The sequence below is a fragment of the Pelodiscus sinensis genome, chromosome 23 (assembly GCF_052426305.1).
Source record: "Pelodiscus sinensis isolate ZL-2025 chromosome 23, ASM5242630v1, whole genome shotgun sequence".
In the NCBI taxonomy this organism is placed as follows: domain Eukaryota; kingdom Metazoa; phylum Chordata; order Testudines; family Trionychidae; genus Pelodiscus; species Pelodiscus sinensis.
In genome coordinates, this window is record NC_143074.1 from 5,617,991 (window position 1) to 5,635,127 (window position 17,137).

General features: G+C 45.2%; 1 protein-coding gene across 8 annotated transcripts in view; it reads right to left on the reverse strand.

Annotated features, from left to right (window-relative positions):
• Nucleotides 1–9,887: 9,887 nt before the first annotated feature.
• The window catches only part of TNC (tenascin C), a 100,655-nt gene continuing 93,405 nt past the window's right edge, over nt 9,888–17,137 (reverse strand). For all 8 annotated transcript variants that reach the window (XM_075905935.2, XM_075905937.2, XM_089772996.1 and 5 more), the window contains 5 exons: nt 15,434–15,585; nt 14,604–14,700; nt 14,234–14,395; nt 12,684–12,847; nt 9,888–11,094 (listed from right to left, as the gene is read on the reverse strand). In XM_075905935.2, the coding sequence (XP_075762050.2) occupies nt 10,984–11,094; nt 12,684–12,847; nt 14,234–14,395; nt 14,604–14,700; nt 15,434–15,585 (686 nt within the window). In that variant the 3' untranslated portion in view covers nt 9,888–10,983. The remainder of the gene's footprint in view (nt 11,095–12,683; nt 12,848–14,233; nt 14,396–14,603; nt 14,701–15,433; nt 15,586–17,137) is intronic.

Sequence of the window (17,137 nt, forward strand, 5' to 3'; positions counted from 1 at the left end):
ACTTTGGAAGCCCCGGGGGCCACAATGATACTCACAGCACATGCTGAGGGCTGCAACTTAAATGTGGTTGTATTTACATACAAATATATATATATGCAAATAGTTTATTTCACAGTGACGGGCATGAATACAAAGATCAAGGCAAGTCTACATAACACACAGGGCACATTTCAGTCAGTTCTGCTGATATTAATACAATGCAATATTTGACAGCACTTTTAATGAGCAATGACAGTCCAGGAATTTAACTACTAAAACGCATATCAACAGAAGACCATTATATTGACTACTTTTTTGATTTGGCTCTCAGTCGTGTGTTGAGACCTGCATAAACCCAAACCGCACCACAGGCCCCAAACAAATGGACTACGGGCTGCATGTTGAGTACCCCTGATCTAGATCAGGCCTGACAGATGCCTATCTAACCTGCTCTTAAATATCTCCAGTGATGCCAGCGGACTATCCTTTTTATCCAGGGTCCAAGAGGTAGGGCTACCTTCAGGGCCTACTGGGAAGTAAGCTCAGCATGCAATCCCATGTATTTTCTCTGAAAAGCACTGAAAAGCACTTTCATGGGAAGAATCTGGGGAGAGAAGGCTCTGGTGAGAAGACATAGACTATATCTCCTTCAGACTTTGTTGTGTTTAAACATGTGCTCTGTTTCTTTGTTTACTACTTCACTAGGCAATAACACGGGCAAAAATCAATTCTGCTTAGATTGATGGAGCTATAACAAAATAATCTTCCATACTAACATACAAGTGTGATCCTGTAATTTTAAAAGCCCTATCATTAGCCCCAACAGTTTCTCATCACTCCCTCAGCTGTACCTTGCAGGGGCTTTTCAGTAATGTCCCCATAAAGAAATCTAATGCCACCACTAGTAAAGTCACTTCCACTGGAGGAGTGTCTCTGAAAGATGAAGCTACTCCCATAAGTAAAATTACTCACGTTTGTGTTTTCCCAACTACACCAATCATAGGCTATGTCTAGACTACAGGGTTTTTTCGAAAAAACTTCACCCGCATCTAGACTTTTTTTGACAGCAGTAAACCTCATTTTACAAGGAAGAATGTCTTTTTTTGAGAAAGAGCTCTTTCAAAAAAAGGCATTCTTGGCTGCAAACAGGGCTTTTTCGAAAGAGAGCATCCAGATTGCCTGAGTGCTCTCTTTTGAAAAAGTGAATCACTTTTTTGAAAAAAGTTGTGGCTGTCTAGACGATCTCTTTCGAAAGAAGCGTGTAGTCTAGATGTCCCTCAGAGTTTGAGCAGCTCATGAAGTAGATACGCTGAAAGCGTATCTTGGGTACTGTGGTAATGCAAATGTTCAATCCAGATTCTGTGTCCAATTTCCTTCTAAACTTCCTAAGGTGCATCTTAATTGGGATGTTCAAAAAGGGTTACAGATTTAAAAACAAATAAGAGGTGTGGGCTACAACTTTTAAAAGTGCCTTAATGACTTACTAACTTAAGGGTATGGACACAATTATGGTATGTGACAAATACACGCTGTGTGTCCAGCTAGAACAGGCATTAATAGCAGTGTAATAAACTGACATTATTCTGAAATAACACAATCAGACTGTCTCTACATTGGCCCCTTCTTCGGAATAGCCATGCTAATTTAGAACTTTGTAATAGGGAAATGCGTGGGGGATTTAAATATCCCCCGCGAGATTTAAATAAACATGGCCGCCGCTTTTTTCCGGCTTTTCCCCAACCCGGAAAAAAAGCGGCGGCCATGTTTATTTAAATCCCACGGGGGATATTTAAATCCCCCATGCATTTCCCTATTACAAAGTTCTAAATTAGCATGGCTATTCCGAAGAAGGGGCCAGTGTAGACGTAGCCTCGGTGTCTACACTACAAGCAGTCATTTAAACATAATGTCAAAACACTGTCGAGCTGGAGGACTTCTTACTCTGTCTCCTGTAACCCTCATTGTAGGAGGAGTAAGGGAAGTCAGAGGAAGGGTGCACTTTCTTGGACTTCCTGCTGTGCAGACAGCGCCAAAAGCTGAAATAAGTTATTTCGACTTAAGCTCTGCAGTTGACGTAGCTCAAGTTGCGTCGCTTATTTCGGCTGTAGCCCTGCTGGGTAGATGTGCCCTAAGTGAAGATGAGCCCTTAGAAAGTCACTCTGAGTGCTATAGCTAAATACAAAGGGGGCACAGATTAAGAAATTTAAGTAGTGCACCAAAAGCCTCAATAGCAGCAATGTGGTGAATCCAGACAATCACGACACTCATGAATGAACTTTCACGGAAAGATTATAAAAGCCAAAAATAGCATACCAGCCAAGGGGGATTGCTTTTCACAAACTGATTACACCATGCCTGTCTCTAGCCTCATCCTCAAAGGAAACTTGCACACTGCCAGGGAGCTTAAATATGTAACTTTGCTATACACTAAAACCATTGTCTTAATAAAAGCAGGCAATTTATGGCTTGAAATCCGCTGTAGCTCACTACCCCCCCCCCCTTTTTTTTTGGTCCTATGGCCATTTCACCTTGAATTGGCTTTTACAATGTGTATTAATTACTTACGCTAAGCAATCTGTTCACCCCCAGCCCGTCTGTAGCTGTGACATGGAGCATCTTTCCCTGACCTGATGAGGAGCTGTGTGGGTTTGTCTACACCACACAGCTTTTAAGGGCATAGAATCATAGAATCATAGAATCATAGGACTGGAAGGGACCTCGAGAGGTCATCGAGTCCAGCCCCCCGCCCTCAAGGCAAGATCAAGCTCCGTCTACACCATCCCTGACAGATGTCTATCTAACCTGTTCTTAAATATCTCCAGAGAGGGAGATTCCACCACCTCCCTTGGCAATTTATTCCAATATTTGACCACCCTGACAGTTAGGAATTTTTTCCTAATGTCCAATCTAAACCTCCCCTGCTGCACTTTAAGCCCATTACTCCTTGTCCTGTCCTCAGAAACCAAGAGGAACAAATTTTCGCCTTCCTCCTTGTGACACCCTTTTAGATATTTGAAAACCGCTATCATGTCCCCCCTTAATCTTCTTTTTTCCAAACTAAACAAGCCCAGTTCATGAAGCCTGGCTTCATAGGTCATGTTCTCTAAACCTTTAATCATTCTTGTCGCTCTTCTCTGTACCCTTTCCAATTTCTCCACATCTTTCTTGAAATGTGGCGCCCAGAACTGGACACAGTACTCCAGCTGAGGCCTAACTAGTGCAGAGTAGAGCGGCAGAATGACTTCACGAGTTTTGCTTACAACACACCTGTTGATACAACCTAGAATCATATTTGCTTTTTTTGCAACAGCATCACACTGTTGACTCATATTCAACTTGTGGTCCACTATGACCCCTAGATCCCTTTCCGCCATGCTCCTTCCTAGACAGTCGCTTCCCATCTTGTATGTATGGAACTGATTGTTCAGTCCTAAGTGGAGCACTTTGCATTTCTCTTTATTAAACCTCATCCTGTTTACCTCTGACCATTTCTCTAACTTGCTAAGGTCATTTTGAATTATGTCCCTATCCTCCAAAGAAGTCGCAACCCCACCCAGTTTGGTATCATCTGCAAACTTAATAAGCGTATTCTCTATCCCAATATCTACATCATTGATGAAGATATTGAACAGTACAGGTCCCAAAACAGACCCTTGAGGAACTCCACTTGTTATCCCTTTCCAGCAGGATTTAGAACCGTTAACAACAACTCTCTGACTACGGTTATCCAGCCAATTATGCACCCACCTTATCGTGGCGCTATCTAAGTTATATTTGCCTAGTTTATCAATAAGAATATCATGCGAGACCGTATCAAATGCCTTACTAAAGTCTAGGTATATGACATCCACCGCTTCTCCCTTATCCACAAGGCTCCTTATCTTATCAAAGAAAGCTATCAGATTAGTTTGGCATGACTTGTTCTTCACAAACCCATGCTGGCTATTCCCTATCACTTTATTACCTTCCAAGTGTTTGCATATGATTTCCTTAATTACCTGCTCCATTATCTTCCCTGGGACAGACCGGTCTATAGTTTCCTGGGTTGTTCTTATTCCCCTTTTTATAGATGGGCACAATATTTGCCCTTTTCCAGTCTTCTGGAATCTCCCCTGTCTGCCATGATTTTCAAAGTTCATAGCTAAAGGCTCAGATACCTCCTCTATCAGCTCCTTGAGTATCCTGGGATGCATTTCATCAGGACCTGGGGCAGGGACAACACAGCCATGTCAGCAAAAGTCAGGCAGTATAGCTGCTAAAGCGGCGAGGAGTCCTGTGGCACCTTATAGACTAACTGAAGTGTTGGAGCATAAGCTTTCGTGGGCAAAGACCCACTTTGTCAGATGCATGCTGTTTGTTATACAGTATAGCTGCTGTTTGTTGGCTCTTTCATTGACAAAATACATCCACCCACAACGATCAGCACGCACATTGTTGGCAAGAGAGCATGCCTGCCGACCATGTGCTATTCATACTGACTCTGGTCACAGCAAAACTTTTATCTTTTGGGGTTTTTTTGTGTTAACACTTCTCCCCGATAAATTTTTCATTCAATTGCCAGTGTAGACGTAACCTGCAGAGCTGAAAAGCTTATCTCCTTTAACTAACCGAAATTGGGCCAATAAAAGCTGTTACCTATCCTGTGCCAAGGGAGTGGGGAACCTAAGGCTTGGGGGCTGGATGCAGCCCCTGGGTTGCCTGGATATAACCCCTGTGGCTTAGACTCTCCTCCAGCTCTCCCCATTTGGCTGCCTCCTCGCAGCCCCCAGCCTCCAACTGATTTTTCTGTGGGTCAGTGCCCCCACTGCAAAAAAGTTTCCCCAGCCCTGTGCTAAAGGACGGAGATGGCTTTTCCCATAGGTGCCCCAAAATATGAACGGCATTGAGTATTAAAATTCCGTACACCTAAAATGTCTGGAGCTTTCTGATTTTTTCCCAGCCAGGAAGTGAAAATCTTGGGCTGTCCGGCCCGGCACAGGGAGGAAAGATGGTGGGGGGCTGCCAGCAGCCTGTTAGGGCCCAAAAGCCTCACCATGCGGTTTTTAAAGGGGCCATGGTGGTTGTGGGGTGGGGTGGGGTATTTTTTTTTGTTTGTTTGGGGTTTTTTGCTTAATAACTCTCGGGATCCTTTTGTTTGTTTGTTTGTTTTTTGTTTGGCATTTTTTCTGAAACCATCTGGCAACCCTAGGACTTGGCCACTTCAAATGTAAGCCACTTGTAATCCTTTTAGCACTGATCACTCGTCTGTGGCCTCAGGCATTGCTTCAGCTTCCTCATTGGTGTTTCCCATGCTGCTGACGTGCAAGAGAGGCTAATCAGCTTTGTATTTGGACCCGGAGTTCCTCCTTGGAACGAACAATCGGGCAGCAAATGCTGGGCATGGTAGGGATGATGTGAACAGCAGCCCTGAATTCAATTTCCTAGGGACCTGGAGCAAAGGATTTACAAATGCAGTCAAAGGCAAGGCCTGGTACATTAATCGGGACTAGAACAAGCCTAGACACAGTGCAAGATAGAACTAGTCTGCCATCTGCTGGTTAAAAGATGGAAATAACTAATAGGTGAAGTCTGTATAAATTAGAGTGGGAGAGAGAGTTTGAGTCCCCACCACCAGATGTTAGGATGAGCTAAGATGTGACTAACAAGATCTGTTAAAAATCGTTGGCTATTATTAGGCAACACGCTTAGCCATTTCACCGCAAAGGGGTTTCCAGTTACCAACCTTTCATTTAATAGCCTCCTTGCATGTAATTCTCTGACCTTCCGTGTTATGTGGTGAGTAACTTGCACGTTGTATGATATGGTCACATGGGAGACTCGTAAAAGTGTGTTGTATTGTCTCAGCTATTGCAATGTGTCCTGTTGAACAGGTAGAACCTCTCTAGTCTGGCACTCTCTGGTGCGGCAACATCTGTGGCCCGGCCTAATTTTAGTTAGCTGGATGTTTGCTTATCATGGGTGTTATCTCAGGGTTCTGTGCTGTTATTTAGCCCTAATTTACCCCTAAATGTCTTCAAACATCCCAGTAAGCAGTGGGAACATTGGTAAATAAAGGCAAATTCTCTGGTTTGGTGCCAGGCAGGTCCCCAGGATGCTGGACTAGAGAGGTTCAACCTGTAGGCTGTTTCTGATACCTAGACAATAAAACCTGATAGGAAGGCAGATTTTTGCGAGTTTTATTGCTCACATCTGAGCTCGCCACATAGCCGTGGCTGTGGCTGCACTCCTCAAGTTAATTCATTTGCAGCATGTGCTGGCAGCATAAAACCATGGATAGATTCACTGGTAGTCGGTCTCTTCAGTTGCTCCAAAATCCTGCTCAGGAAGCTGGAGAGGAATGTCTCTGGGGTCTTACAACTCTCAAGCAGCCAAAGCACAAATGCAAGAAACCAACTGAGGGTATGTCTACACTAGAGTTTTTTTAAAAACGGCCGTTTTTCCGAAAAAAACTTCAGTTACATCCACACTGCAATCATGTTCTTTCGAAAGAAAATTGAAAGAACAGAGGGTTTTTTCCGGCATTGGTAATCCTTTTTCTATGAGGAAGAAACCTTTTTGTGAAAGAGCTCTTTCAGAAAAAGGTGTGTGTGGAAGGGGAAGAGGGAGTTCTTTCAGAAGGAGAGGAAAGAGGAAAAAGCCATTCTGTCCATAGTAATCCCAGCTATCACATGAGCTAAAAGCCTGCTGGCTATTAGTTAAGGCTTTAGAGCAGACTCCTTATTCTTTCTCTCTGTAAGAGCCAGTAGATGGGACAGTACACCAAACCCAGAAGGTGTTAGCACCTTAACCACTAGAATAGGCTTCCATTTCATCTTTAGGGAAGCTGTTAGATGGATGGCAGCACAGCTCTGCCAAAGTGGGGGTATGTCTACACTACCCCGCTAGTTCGAACTAGCGGGGTAATGTAGGCATACCGCACTTGCAAATGAAGCCCGGGAATTGAATTTCCTGGGCTTCATTTGCATAAGCGGGGAGCCGCCATTTTTAAACCCCCGCTGGTTCGAACCCCATGCAGCGCGGCTACACGGGGCTCGAACTAAGTAGTTCGAACTGGAACGAGGTGTACCGGTAGTTCGGATTAGGAATCCTAGTTCGAACTACCTAGTTCGAGCCCTGTGTAGCCGCGCTGCACGGGGTTCGAACCAGCGGGGTTTTAAAAATGGCGGCTCCCCGCTTATGCAAATGAAGCCCGGGAAATTCAAATCCCGGGCTTCATTTGCAAGTGCGGTATGCCTACATTACCCTCCTAGTTCGAACTAGGAGGGTAGTGTAGACATACCCTGGGATATTTTTTAAGCTGTCCAAGGCTATGTCTACATTACAGGGATCCTCTTTTGGAAGAGCCCTTCTTCCTTGTGGGAGGAGGAAGACAGGGCTTCCAAAAGAACATGTCTGCTCTTCTGCAAAGAAAAGCGGAAGAGCAGATGCGTTCCCTGGATGCAGCAGAGTTTTTCTGGGATACGTCTGGTATCCCGGAAAAACCCCATAATGTAGACATAGCCCAAGGGATTTAGGAGCAGAAATCCCATCAAAAGACAATCTGTTAGGTGCTTTTGAAAACCTCCACAAAAGTGAGCTGTCCAACCACACATGGAACTTATATAAAGTCTAGGATGTTGTCTCTGCCTTGATTATTCCAAAATCTCAGGTTGGAATAAATGAATTTGAACTTAAATATCCAGATGTGATTTTTCATTAATGTTATGAGTTATCGTGCTGCATCATGGAATCCTAGGGTTGGAAGAGACCTCAGGAGGTCATTGAGTCCAACCCCATGCCCCAAGCAGAAAACAATGTCTAAGGGATCACTGGGATGTGAACCAGGGACCTCTTGATCCCACAAGAAGTTTTCTGTTGAACTGTAGACGTTCCTGTTAAATCTCTAGTCTGTCAAAGACGAGGACTGAGGAGGCAGAAGAGAGGGCCTCCAATGCTAGCACTTCAGGGAGCATCACCGCTTGCTGTCAAGGCATTGGCCTTGCTTCTTCCACTGCTCTAGCAGAATCTCCATCTCATCTTAACATGCAGCTTGCCAGCTGAATTGGCAGGCTTTGCCCTTCTGTGTTCAAACACCTAGCTGCAGGCTCTGGGCCCGGGAAGGATCCATAACAGTAGGGGAACGTTGAGATGGAGAGGGGGTTGGTTCAGTTTCAAAAAAATATACTATGGAAACACTGTGAGGGGGAGAATCTTTTGAACAGGGCTTTAACAGGCAAGAACAGGCCGTGATAACAGTGTTGGCAAGAGGAGCCAAAATCTCAGGTCAGAACAAATCAACAACTTTATTAATGACCTGGGTGAGGGGATGGATTGCACCCTCAGCAAGTTTGAGGATGACACTAAGCTAGGGGGAGAGGCACATACGTTGGAGGATAGAGATAGGGGCCAGAGTGACTTTGACAAACTGGAGGATTGGGCCAAAAGAAATCTGATGAAGTTCAACAAGAACAAGTGCAGAGTCCTGCACTTGGGATGGAAGAATCCCAAGCACCATTACAGGCTGGGGACCGACTGGCTAAGCAGCAGTTCTGCAGAAAAAGATCTGGGGATTACAGTGAATAAGATAGATATGAGTCAACAGTGTGTTCTTGTAGCTATGAACAGCATATTAGGGTGTATTAGGAGGAGCATTTCAAGCAGATCTAGAGAAGTTATTGTGGTGAAGCCACATCTGGAGTATTGCATCCAGTTCTGGGATTCCCACTATAGAAAGGTTGTGGATTTATTAGAGAGGATCCAACGGAGGGTGACCAAACGATTAGGGTGCTGGAGCACATGACCTATGAGGAGAGGCTGAGGGATTTGGCTTATTTAGTCTGCAGAAGAGAAGAGTGAGGGGGAATTTGACAGAAGCCTTCAACTTCCTGAGGGGAGGTTTAAAAGAGAATGGAGAGAGGCTGTTCTCAGTAGTGACGGATGCGGAACAAACAGCAATGGTCTTAAATTGCAGTGGGGGAGAGCTAGGTTGGATATTAAGAAAAACTATTTCCTAGGCGGGTGGTGAAGCACTGGGATGGGTTCCCTAGGGAGGTGGTAGAATCTCCATCCCTAGAGGTTTTTAAGTCCCAGTTTGACGAAGCCCTGGCTGGGATGATTTAGTTGGGATTGGTCCTGCTTTGGGCAGGGGGTTGGACTCAATGACCTCTGGAGGTCTCTTCCAGCCATAGGATTCTATGATTTTATGATAGGTGCTGTCCCTGGCTACGTCTAGACAGGCATGATTTTCCGCAAATGCTTTTAACGGAAAAGTTTTCTGTTAAAAGCATTTGCGGAAAAGAGCGTCTAGATTGGCACGGACGCTTTTCCACAAAAGCACTTTTCGCCATTGGGGCTTTTTTGCGCAAAACAGTCCTGAGCTGTTTACACTGGCCCTCTTGTGCAAATACATTTGCGCAAGAGCATCATAGTATTTGCGGAAGAACACTGACAATCTTACATTAGATCGTTAGTGTTCTTGCACAAATTCAAAGCGGCCAGTGTAGACAGCTGGCAAGTTTTTCCGCAAAAGCGGCCGCTTTTGCGGAAAAACTTGCCAATCTAGACGCAGCCCCCATGTGTAGGCAAAATGTGGGGGAAGAGGGAGATATTTTATGTCATTAGATAGTCCCACATGTATTTTTAACCTAACCAATATTTTAATTCCTGAATGATATAGAAATATCAGGTATTCAGGGAGACGGGAATAAAATAACACTCTGATGGTAGATTTTCACGCTTGGACTGAGTTTTGCGGGAAGATGTTGCAACAAGGCACAACAATCTTGGCTAGCACCATGAGGGCTCTCCCTGCTAGAACAGATCCACTCACATCTGTGCTCACAAAGCAAGCATGTTCCTTCCATGCCTGAGTCCAGAGATGGCAGAGGCCTACAACTGGGGAGAGCAAGGTAAGGAACGGACTCCAGGGCTTACAACAAAAGATTTTTATTGTCTTTTATCAAAGAATATGGTACAGAGAACTACACAGAGGCTTCATTTATTTTTTTTAAAGAGCCCTTTATTTACACACAGGTGCAGAATCACCATTTGGTAGCTAATCCCAACTTTGCATTTTGCCTCTTTTGTTAATGATTCCCACCTAGCTGAAAGCAAGAGTCAGTCAGTTACACTTAGAAATGGCATGGCGGATGTGCTTGTGGGAATGGAAAAAAGGAACACCCTCTAAAAGTCGTCACGAGCATTCCGCTGGAATAAGCCCACCAGAATACTTACACCCAAACACTGACAAAAGGGAGTGTGCTTTCTGAATAAATTTAGCACCCTGATCATTCTCAGCTTTCTTTACTCCCCTACTTAAGGACATAGACGCTGGACGTGCACAAACTTGATGCCTGAAGAAAATGTAGAGATTATTTAAAAGTAATTGTGCTTTTATTTAACAAAAAATACAATCAGACACTGTCCTGCTGTGTTGTGGAAAGCATGGATCCCTTACAAAACCATAGTTTAATATCATCATTATTATTATTATTGTGATGTCATTAAATTAATAAAATGAAGATTTTGCTTGTGTTTTAAACTGCACTGCTTCCTTTCCCCATCTTTCTTTGCGTTGCATGATATATATATATAAAGCCTTCCAATGACCAACAGAATTTCAACTAATAATAATAATAATAATGATAATCATGCAAATTTGTGTGTAAAATGTGGCTGGTTCTCAAACGACCAACCTACCAACCTATGGCCCCGCCCCTCGCTGGGACTGCCCAAGTGCCCATGAAAGAATCTTGCCACGGAACCTCTCCCAACTTGTAAAAAACAATGCAGAACCCTTGAGATTGTTGTCTTTGGTGTGAAGGGCAGCCAAAGCTGGGCGGCAGAAGATGCTGAGGTTGCATAAGGCTGGTCACTTGGACTGTAGAAGGAGTCCCAGTTAGGGCAAGCATCACTGATGCTTTGGTAAGATTACCAGCTGCCTTATCCCCTTCCCCCCCAGTTATTCCAAAAACCCCTCCCACTGTCCCCCGCCCTGCTTCCCAAACTTTCCTCCATCTCTGGGGTTTATGCTCTCTTTCGTCGCCCTTCTAGATTCCGGAAACTGGAGGGTCTCAACTTCATTTCTGCAAACTGGATGGAGTATTCATGGCCCTTCCAGTGGAACCAGTTAATACCCTGCAAAAACATACAGGCAACATTATTCCACATTGGTATAATATGCATATCTTCCTCTTACAGGGTAGGTCTACACTGCACACTTATTTCAAAATAAGCTATTCCGGAATAGTTATTTCAAAATAGCTTATTTCGAAATAGCACGACTATACTGCAGGGAAGTCTCAAAATTAGTCCGAGGCAGGCTTCCCTAATGTAGACGTGCTATCTCGATTTAGAGCCCCAAGAGGCACTGGGGAGGAATGGCCCCGGTGAGGGGCTATTTCGAAATAGCAGCAGTGGAGAGTCTACACACCTTATTTCAAAATAGCTATTTCCGAATAGGTGTTATTCCTCATAGAATGAGGTTTACAGATTTTGGAATAAGCTAGCCCTAGAGGTGTTTAAGTCTTGGCTTAACAAAGCGCTAGCTGGGTTGATTTAATTGGGATTGGTCGTGACTTGGGCAGGGGGCTGGACTGAATGACCTCCTGAAGTCTCTTCCAGCTCTATGATTCTATGATTCTAATGGCCGTGTAGGCACTCACATTGTTATTTAGAAATAACGCTAGTTATCTCGAAATAATGGCGCAGTGTAGATTCACCCACATAGTGCTTTTCGGCCAGAGAGCACAAAACACTCTACAGCTGGCGACACAGAGGTACAAGAGAGGTGATCTGACTTGTTCAGGGTCACCTCATCAGGCCAACAACAGAGCCAAGAGCTGAAGTCAGATCTCTGTCCAGATCTCTGTCAACTAGGCAATGCTGACTGTAAATGCATTATCCTAGTCTCATAAAAGAGAGGTTGCAGTAGTTATTATTTTGCATTATAGACTCCAAAGCTAGAAAAGATCATTATGGTCATCCCACCCACACAACCTAGACTGTAGAATTTCATGCAGTGATTCCCGCATCAATGCCAACAATCTGTAGTTGAATTGGGGTGTATTTCTTAGAGAGTTCCAACCTCAACATAAAGACTGATGAAGAATTTATCAGGTCCCCTATACCAACTCCAGAAGGAACCATCTATGAATAGAACAGCAGTGGGTTCTGCACAACTTTTGCCCCCGAGAACAACTCCTGGTGTAGGATTAATGAGGCTGTAGTAGGACTTTGAGACCCACCAAAGTCAGTATTATGATGTCATTCCTCTAACTAATCCCTGCTGGAGGAGGTCTGACTAAATGCGGGTTGGGCTAGGGTAACACGGAACTCTCTCCAAAACTGTCTCTCCAAAGCTGTCTACTTCATCTCCAAGAGAATGCTCTTTTTTAAAAACATGAGAACCTGAATTTGAAGTGATAGAAGCCTCAGTCCCAAGTGTTCACATGAACTTTCTAGGAACAATGAACAAAACAGAATGAGAACATATCTGGATGTAACTGCAGTTCTCATTTGGTGAACGTGATTTAATGTCTCCCTCCGCCCCCCATAATTCACTTGGTTTTAATGATGGGATGTCTCCTGTCTCTCTGAAGCGCTATCAATTGCCCACAACAAGAAATTGACTAACAGAACGAATGACCCAGTGACTTGATTTGGTATGGCCAGCTCTACATTCCTGTGTCTTGTGGATCCACATTGCTTTCAAACGGCAAACTCACCTGACTGTGGTTGTTGTCTCCATATCTGCCCATCAGATTGACTCGGTGACAATTCTTGTACCAGAAAGCTCCTTTGTAGGACAAAGCACAGTTTGTGATGGCAGAATCATTGTCCTTGTCAAAGGTGGAGAAGGATCGGCCATTGTGATAGGTCATGGAGTCACCTATATGGGAGAAATAAAGAGAGTTGTGTCAGTTTTGACTCAGCAGGTATTCTGCATGTGCAAATGATTCAAAGGGGAGGGGCAACTCTGAGATTTTGGGCATGAAATACCGTGATTGTTCCTGCTGCAAAAACCTGGTGGTGCACATCACAAGTTTTGCAAAGACCCCTTTGAAAACGCAGTCCTAAATTTCACGTGAAATGCCATGTACCAGCATAAAGGAATTGAGTCTCCTCTTCAGCTGGCGGCACAGCAGTGATGCTGCTACTGTGACCCATGAGCTGAAGCAGCAGTCTCTGTCTCACTATGTTTGCCGGATAGTGGGTGAGTTTAGCTACTGGGTTTGTATAATTTCTAAGCCAGTGTTTCTAAATTGGTGTTCCGTGGAACCCTGGGGTTCCACAAAGCGAAAGTAAGGGTCCCACGAGAACCCGGCACTCTCCTGCCCCCTCTTAAAGAGACAGAGACAACTTGCAGCACGACTCGGACTTTTTTTTTTCTCCCCTCAACAAACTGCCGCAGGCCAAGGAATCCTAGGGGCTCCTTTAAATTCTTTCAAGCTGAAAACGGTTCTGTGGCCAAATAAAATTGGGAAACACTGTTCTAAGCCATTGGCCACACCCCTGCCCCACTATTCAGCGATGCAGAGAGCAAGGAGCTCAGTTGCCAGACCTTTCTGTAGTATTTCTCTTTGTTTAAGGTGACGGCGGGTGGGGATCTAAGGCCTGGAGCTAGATGTGGCCCCTGGGATGCCTGGATCTGGCTCCCGAGGCTTAGGGCCTCCCTCAGCATTGGGAACCCATGCTGGCACTCCAGCTCCCCGGCTGCTTCCCCGCAGGCCCTGACCGCTGACTGATTTTTCAGTGGGTCAGCAGCCCTCGGCCCACAAAAGGTTCCCAGCCCTTCTGTTCTGGGGACACCGGATTTTTAGCCCTTGGTCCTTCCTTTATCAATACAGAAGCTGAGGAGGACGCATGTTATAACAGGCACCAGTGGCACGTGGCAAGCTATCAGAAACCCTAGTAAGGGCAGGCAGGGATTGCTAAAACAAGTCTGTTTAATATGCTCCTTCACGTTCTGTCACTGTGTTCCGAAGCGTGGGTGTCAGAGAGCAGAGCACTGAGAGTGGAATCACACAGGAATGGAATCACAAGCCTTTCATGTTTTCAAATCTACCCCCCCACACACCAAAAAAAAATAATTACCCACCATGACAACAATCCCCATTGCCTGTGTACAGAAGCTGTTGCTTTGAACCAAGTGGAAGTAAATTGTAGCTCAAGTCTAATGTGGGGAAATGTAGCCCCTTCCTTCCCTCCCCCTCCCGTCCTCTCCCCCCTCCATCCTCCCCTTTTTCCAGCCTGAAAAAATATAAGTTTAACCCACCTGCTGTGCCACTGTATCCGTCCACTTTTAGCCGATAACGGGTCTTGGAGTCTCCCACGCTAAACCTGTCGTAGATCGCGTAAGCTGTCTCGCCCTTGTCTTGCAGATCCACACGCAGCTCATACTGGCCCTGAGAAGTGATTTTGTGGAGGTTCTCCAGACCTGTGGTAACGAATGGACAAATGTATAAAGAACCACTGTGCGGTCTCTCTCTCTCGATCTTCTGCACTCATGTCGTATTACCCTATGTTACATTTTCCTGCCATGAGCCTCTTTAGAGGGAAGCCAATAATATATTTGGCAGTATGGCTGTCATGCTTATAAGTGACTCATTCTCTTTTGTTTCAGAAAGCTCTTGGCAATCGCTTACCTAGCCAGAATTCATCCTTGGGATCCCCAAACCCAGCAGCGTAAGTCCTCCAATTCCTGTAGAAATTCTCCTTTCCATTGTGGCGCCTCAGGAACACCTACAATGCCAACATGCAAGGAGCTTTACATTTACAACAGTTATGACTTTTATACACAGAGGATTTCTGTACACAAAGGGCTCCTACACACTAACCATACCAAAGCAACATGGGCACCGACATTGTTCAAGCAAACTGGCACAGATTTTATCAGAACCACTGAATATTTTTTTAAGCCAGGCCCAAATTTTATCTTTGGCTTCTAGTCTGCTCTGTATTTTGCAGCCTTATAGTACCTTCCTTCTGCTTTCTTAGCAATCCCTTAATGCTCAGTCATTCAGCCTTTTGGCCAAGTACTTCTGTATCTCTCAGCCTGGTATCTATGGAGCTTCAGTGGTTCTCAAGCTCCTAACCTTCATTCTTTCACTTGCCTCGGATTTTTGGTTCCAGGTGGCTTCCGCTGATTCTCAGCATTATACTTGGCTATTCCTATTGCCTCTGTTTTTAGTGTCCTGCCTACCAGTTCCTCAGTCTGGCCATAGAACTAATGCATTCTTCTCAACCCTCATTTCTCCTGCAAGGTTTTGGAAGTGGCTTCACCTCTGCTTGAGTCTCCCACCCCCACTGCAGTCCGGTTGAGAACTAAAACTTCATTTTCCAAGTCTTTTGGCACGTTAATGCACCTTCGTTAATCATGCAGAAGATGTTGACCGAGGCTGGGCTCTGTCTCATGTTCTTGACCTAGGAGAACAGGGACATAGCGGTTTTGGATCCCTTCCCACAGAATACTCACAATCCATCCACCTCCATCAGAGGTCATGTCACAATACACCTCCACAGGCTGCGACTTGTCTCCGTTCATGTAAATGGTGTAAAGCCCAGAGGCACTTTCTCCATTCAGCAGGGCTTGGGAGCAGTCTCTAGGGAAAGGATAGAGAAATCCAGCTGCACAGGAAAGAAACAGAGAACAATGTGTGAGAACTCATTTATGAAAAGGAGCATCAAAACCTTCCTGTAGTTTGGGTAATTCATTTGCTGGATCGGACAGCCACAGCTGGCCAGGTTCAGGAGTGCAAGCCACATGGGGCTGGCAGTGGGGAGTGCAGCCTTGCAGTGCAGCTAGGCTGTAATTTGGGACCGCTCAGGTCCCAGGTGTGCCGGACCAGGGAGGTCCCACCTGGACAATATAGGCATAGGTGCAATACAATTTCTAAACCCCAAATCTCCAAAACTATGAAAATGTGAATGTCTGGGGTATTTTCTTGCCATCTTTGAAATGTCTGAAAATGCGGTTGAGTATAGCATATTCAGTGGAAATAACTGCTCAGCTGTATTTAGGTGTTGTTCTGGAAATTATTAGGTGTATATTAGGTGAATTTCTACTATTATTGTTGTTTAGTCTCCAAGCCAGCTGTGAAAATGTAACTCAAGATCCATGGTGTCTTGTGTGATGCTCTCTGGGCCAGAGGATTTGACTGTGTTACAGATCCCTCTCATGAGATTTAGGTCTCCCATTCAGGAAAACATTCCTACCTAGGGCAATTACTAGTGCACTTATTCATGTGCTTACCTCCTCACTGAAATCAACATGACTCAAGCATGTACTTAAAATTAAGCCTGTGCTTATCTGTTTGCCTGAATAAGGGACTAACTCATCAGCTGATGCTATAGAGATTCATACTTCAGCTTTGGAGGCCTCCTGTTCCTGGTCATGACCAAGAAGGCAGATGTCACTTAAGCACATCTGCAGGCAAGGTGACAAACTCACCAAGTCCTTGGGTAATGTGGGAGGCAGAGGAGGCAGCTCCGGGCTCCCAGAAGGAGCAAGACCTTGGGCAGAAGGGTGGGGCCAGGGTAGCTGGAGTGGGCCAGCCTTCCTTCCCCGGCACTGTCTGGAGCATACTTCCCAGAGCTCTGCAGCAAGGGCCCTGAGCTCCTGATGGTACTGCTGCAGTGGCACCGGTGGTGGTTAGGAGCTCCAGCCCCTTTCGCATCACCAGACCACAGGGAAGTTAGAATCCTAGAATCCTAGGGCTGGAAGGGAACGTGAGAGGTCATCGAGTCCAGTCTCCTGCCCTCACGGCAGGACCAAGCACCATCTAGAAGATCATCCCTGACAGATGTCTGTCCAACCTGCTCTTAAATATCTCCAGGGATGGGGATTCCATAACCGCCCCAGGCAATTTATTCCAGTGTTTAACCCTTCTGACAGGAAGTTTTTCCTAATGTCCAACCTAAACCTCCCTTGCTGCAGTTTAAGCCCATTGCTTCCTGTCCTATCCTCAGAGGCAAAGAGAACAACTTTTCTCCCTCCTCCTCACACATTTTTAGATACTTGAAAACTGCTCTCATGTCCCCTCTCAGTCTTCTCCTTTCCAAACTAAACAAGCCCAATTCTTTCAATCTTCCCTCCTAGCTCGTGTTTTCTAGACCTTTAATCCTTTTTGTTGCTCTTCTCTGGACCTTCTCCAATTCCTCCAGTTGTCCCCTTCTGCCC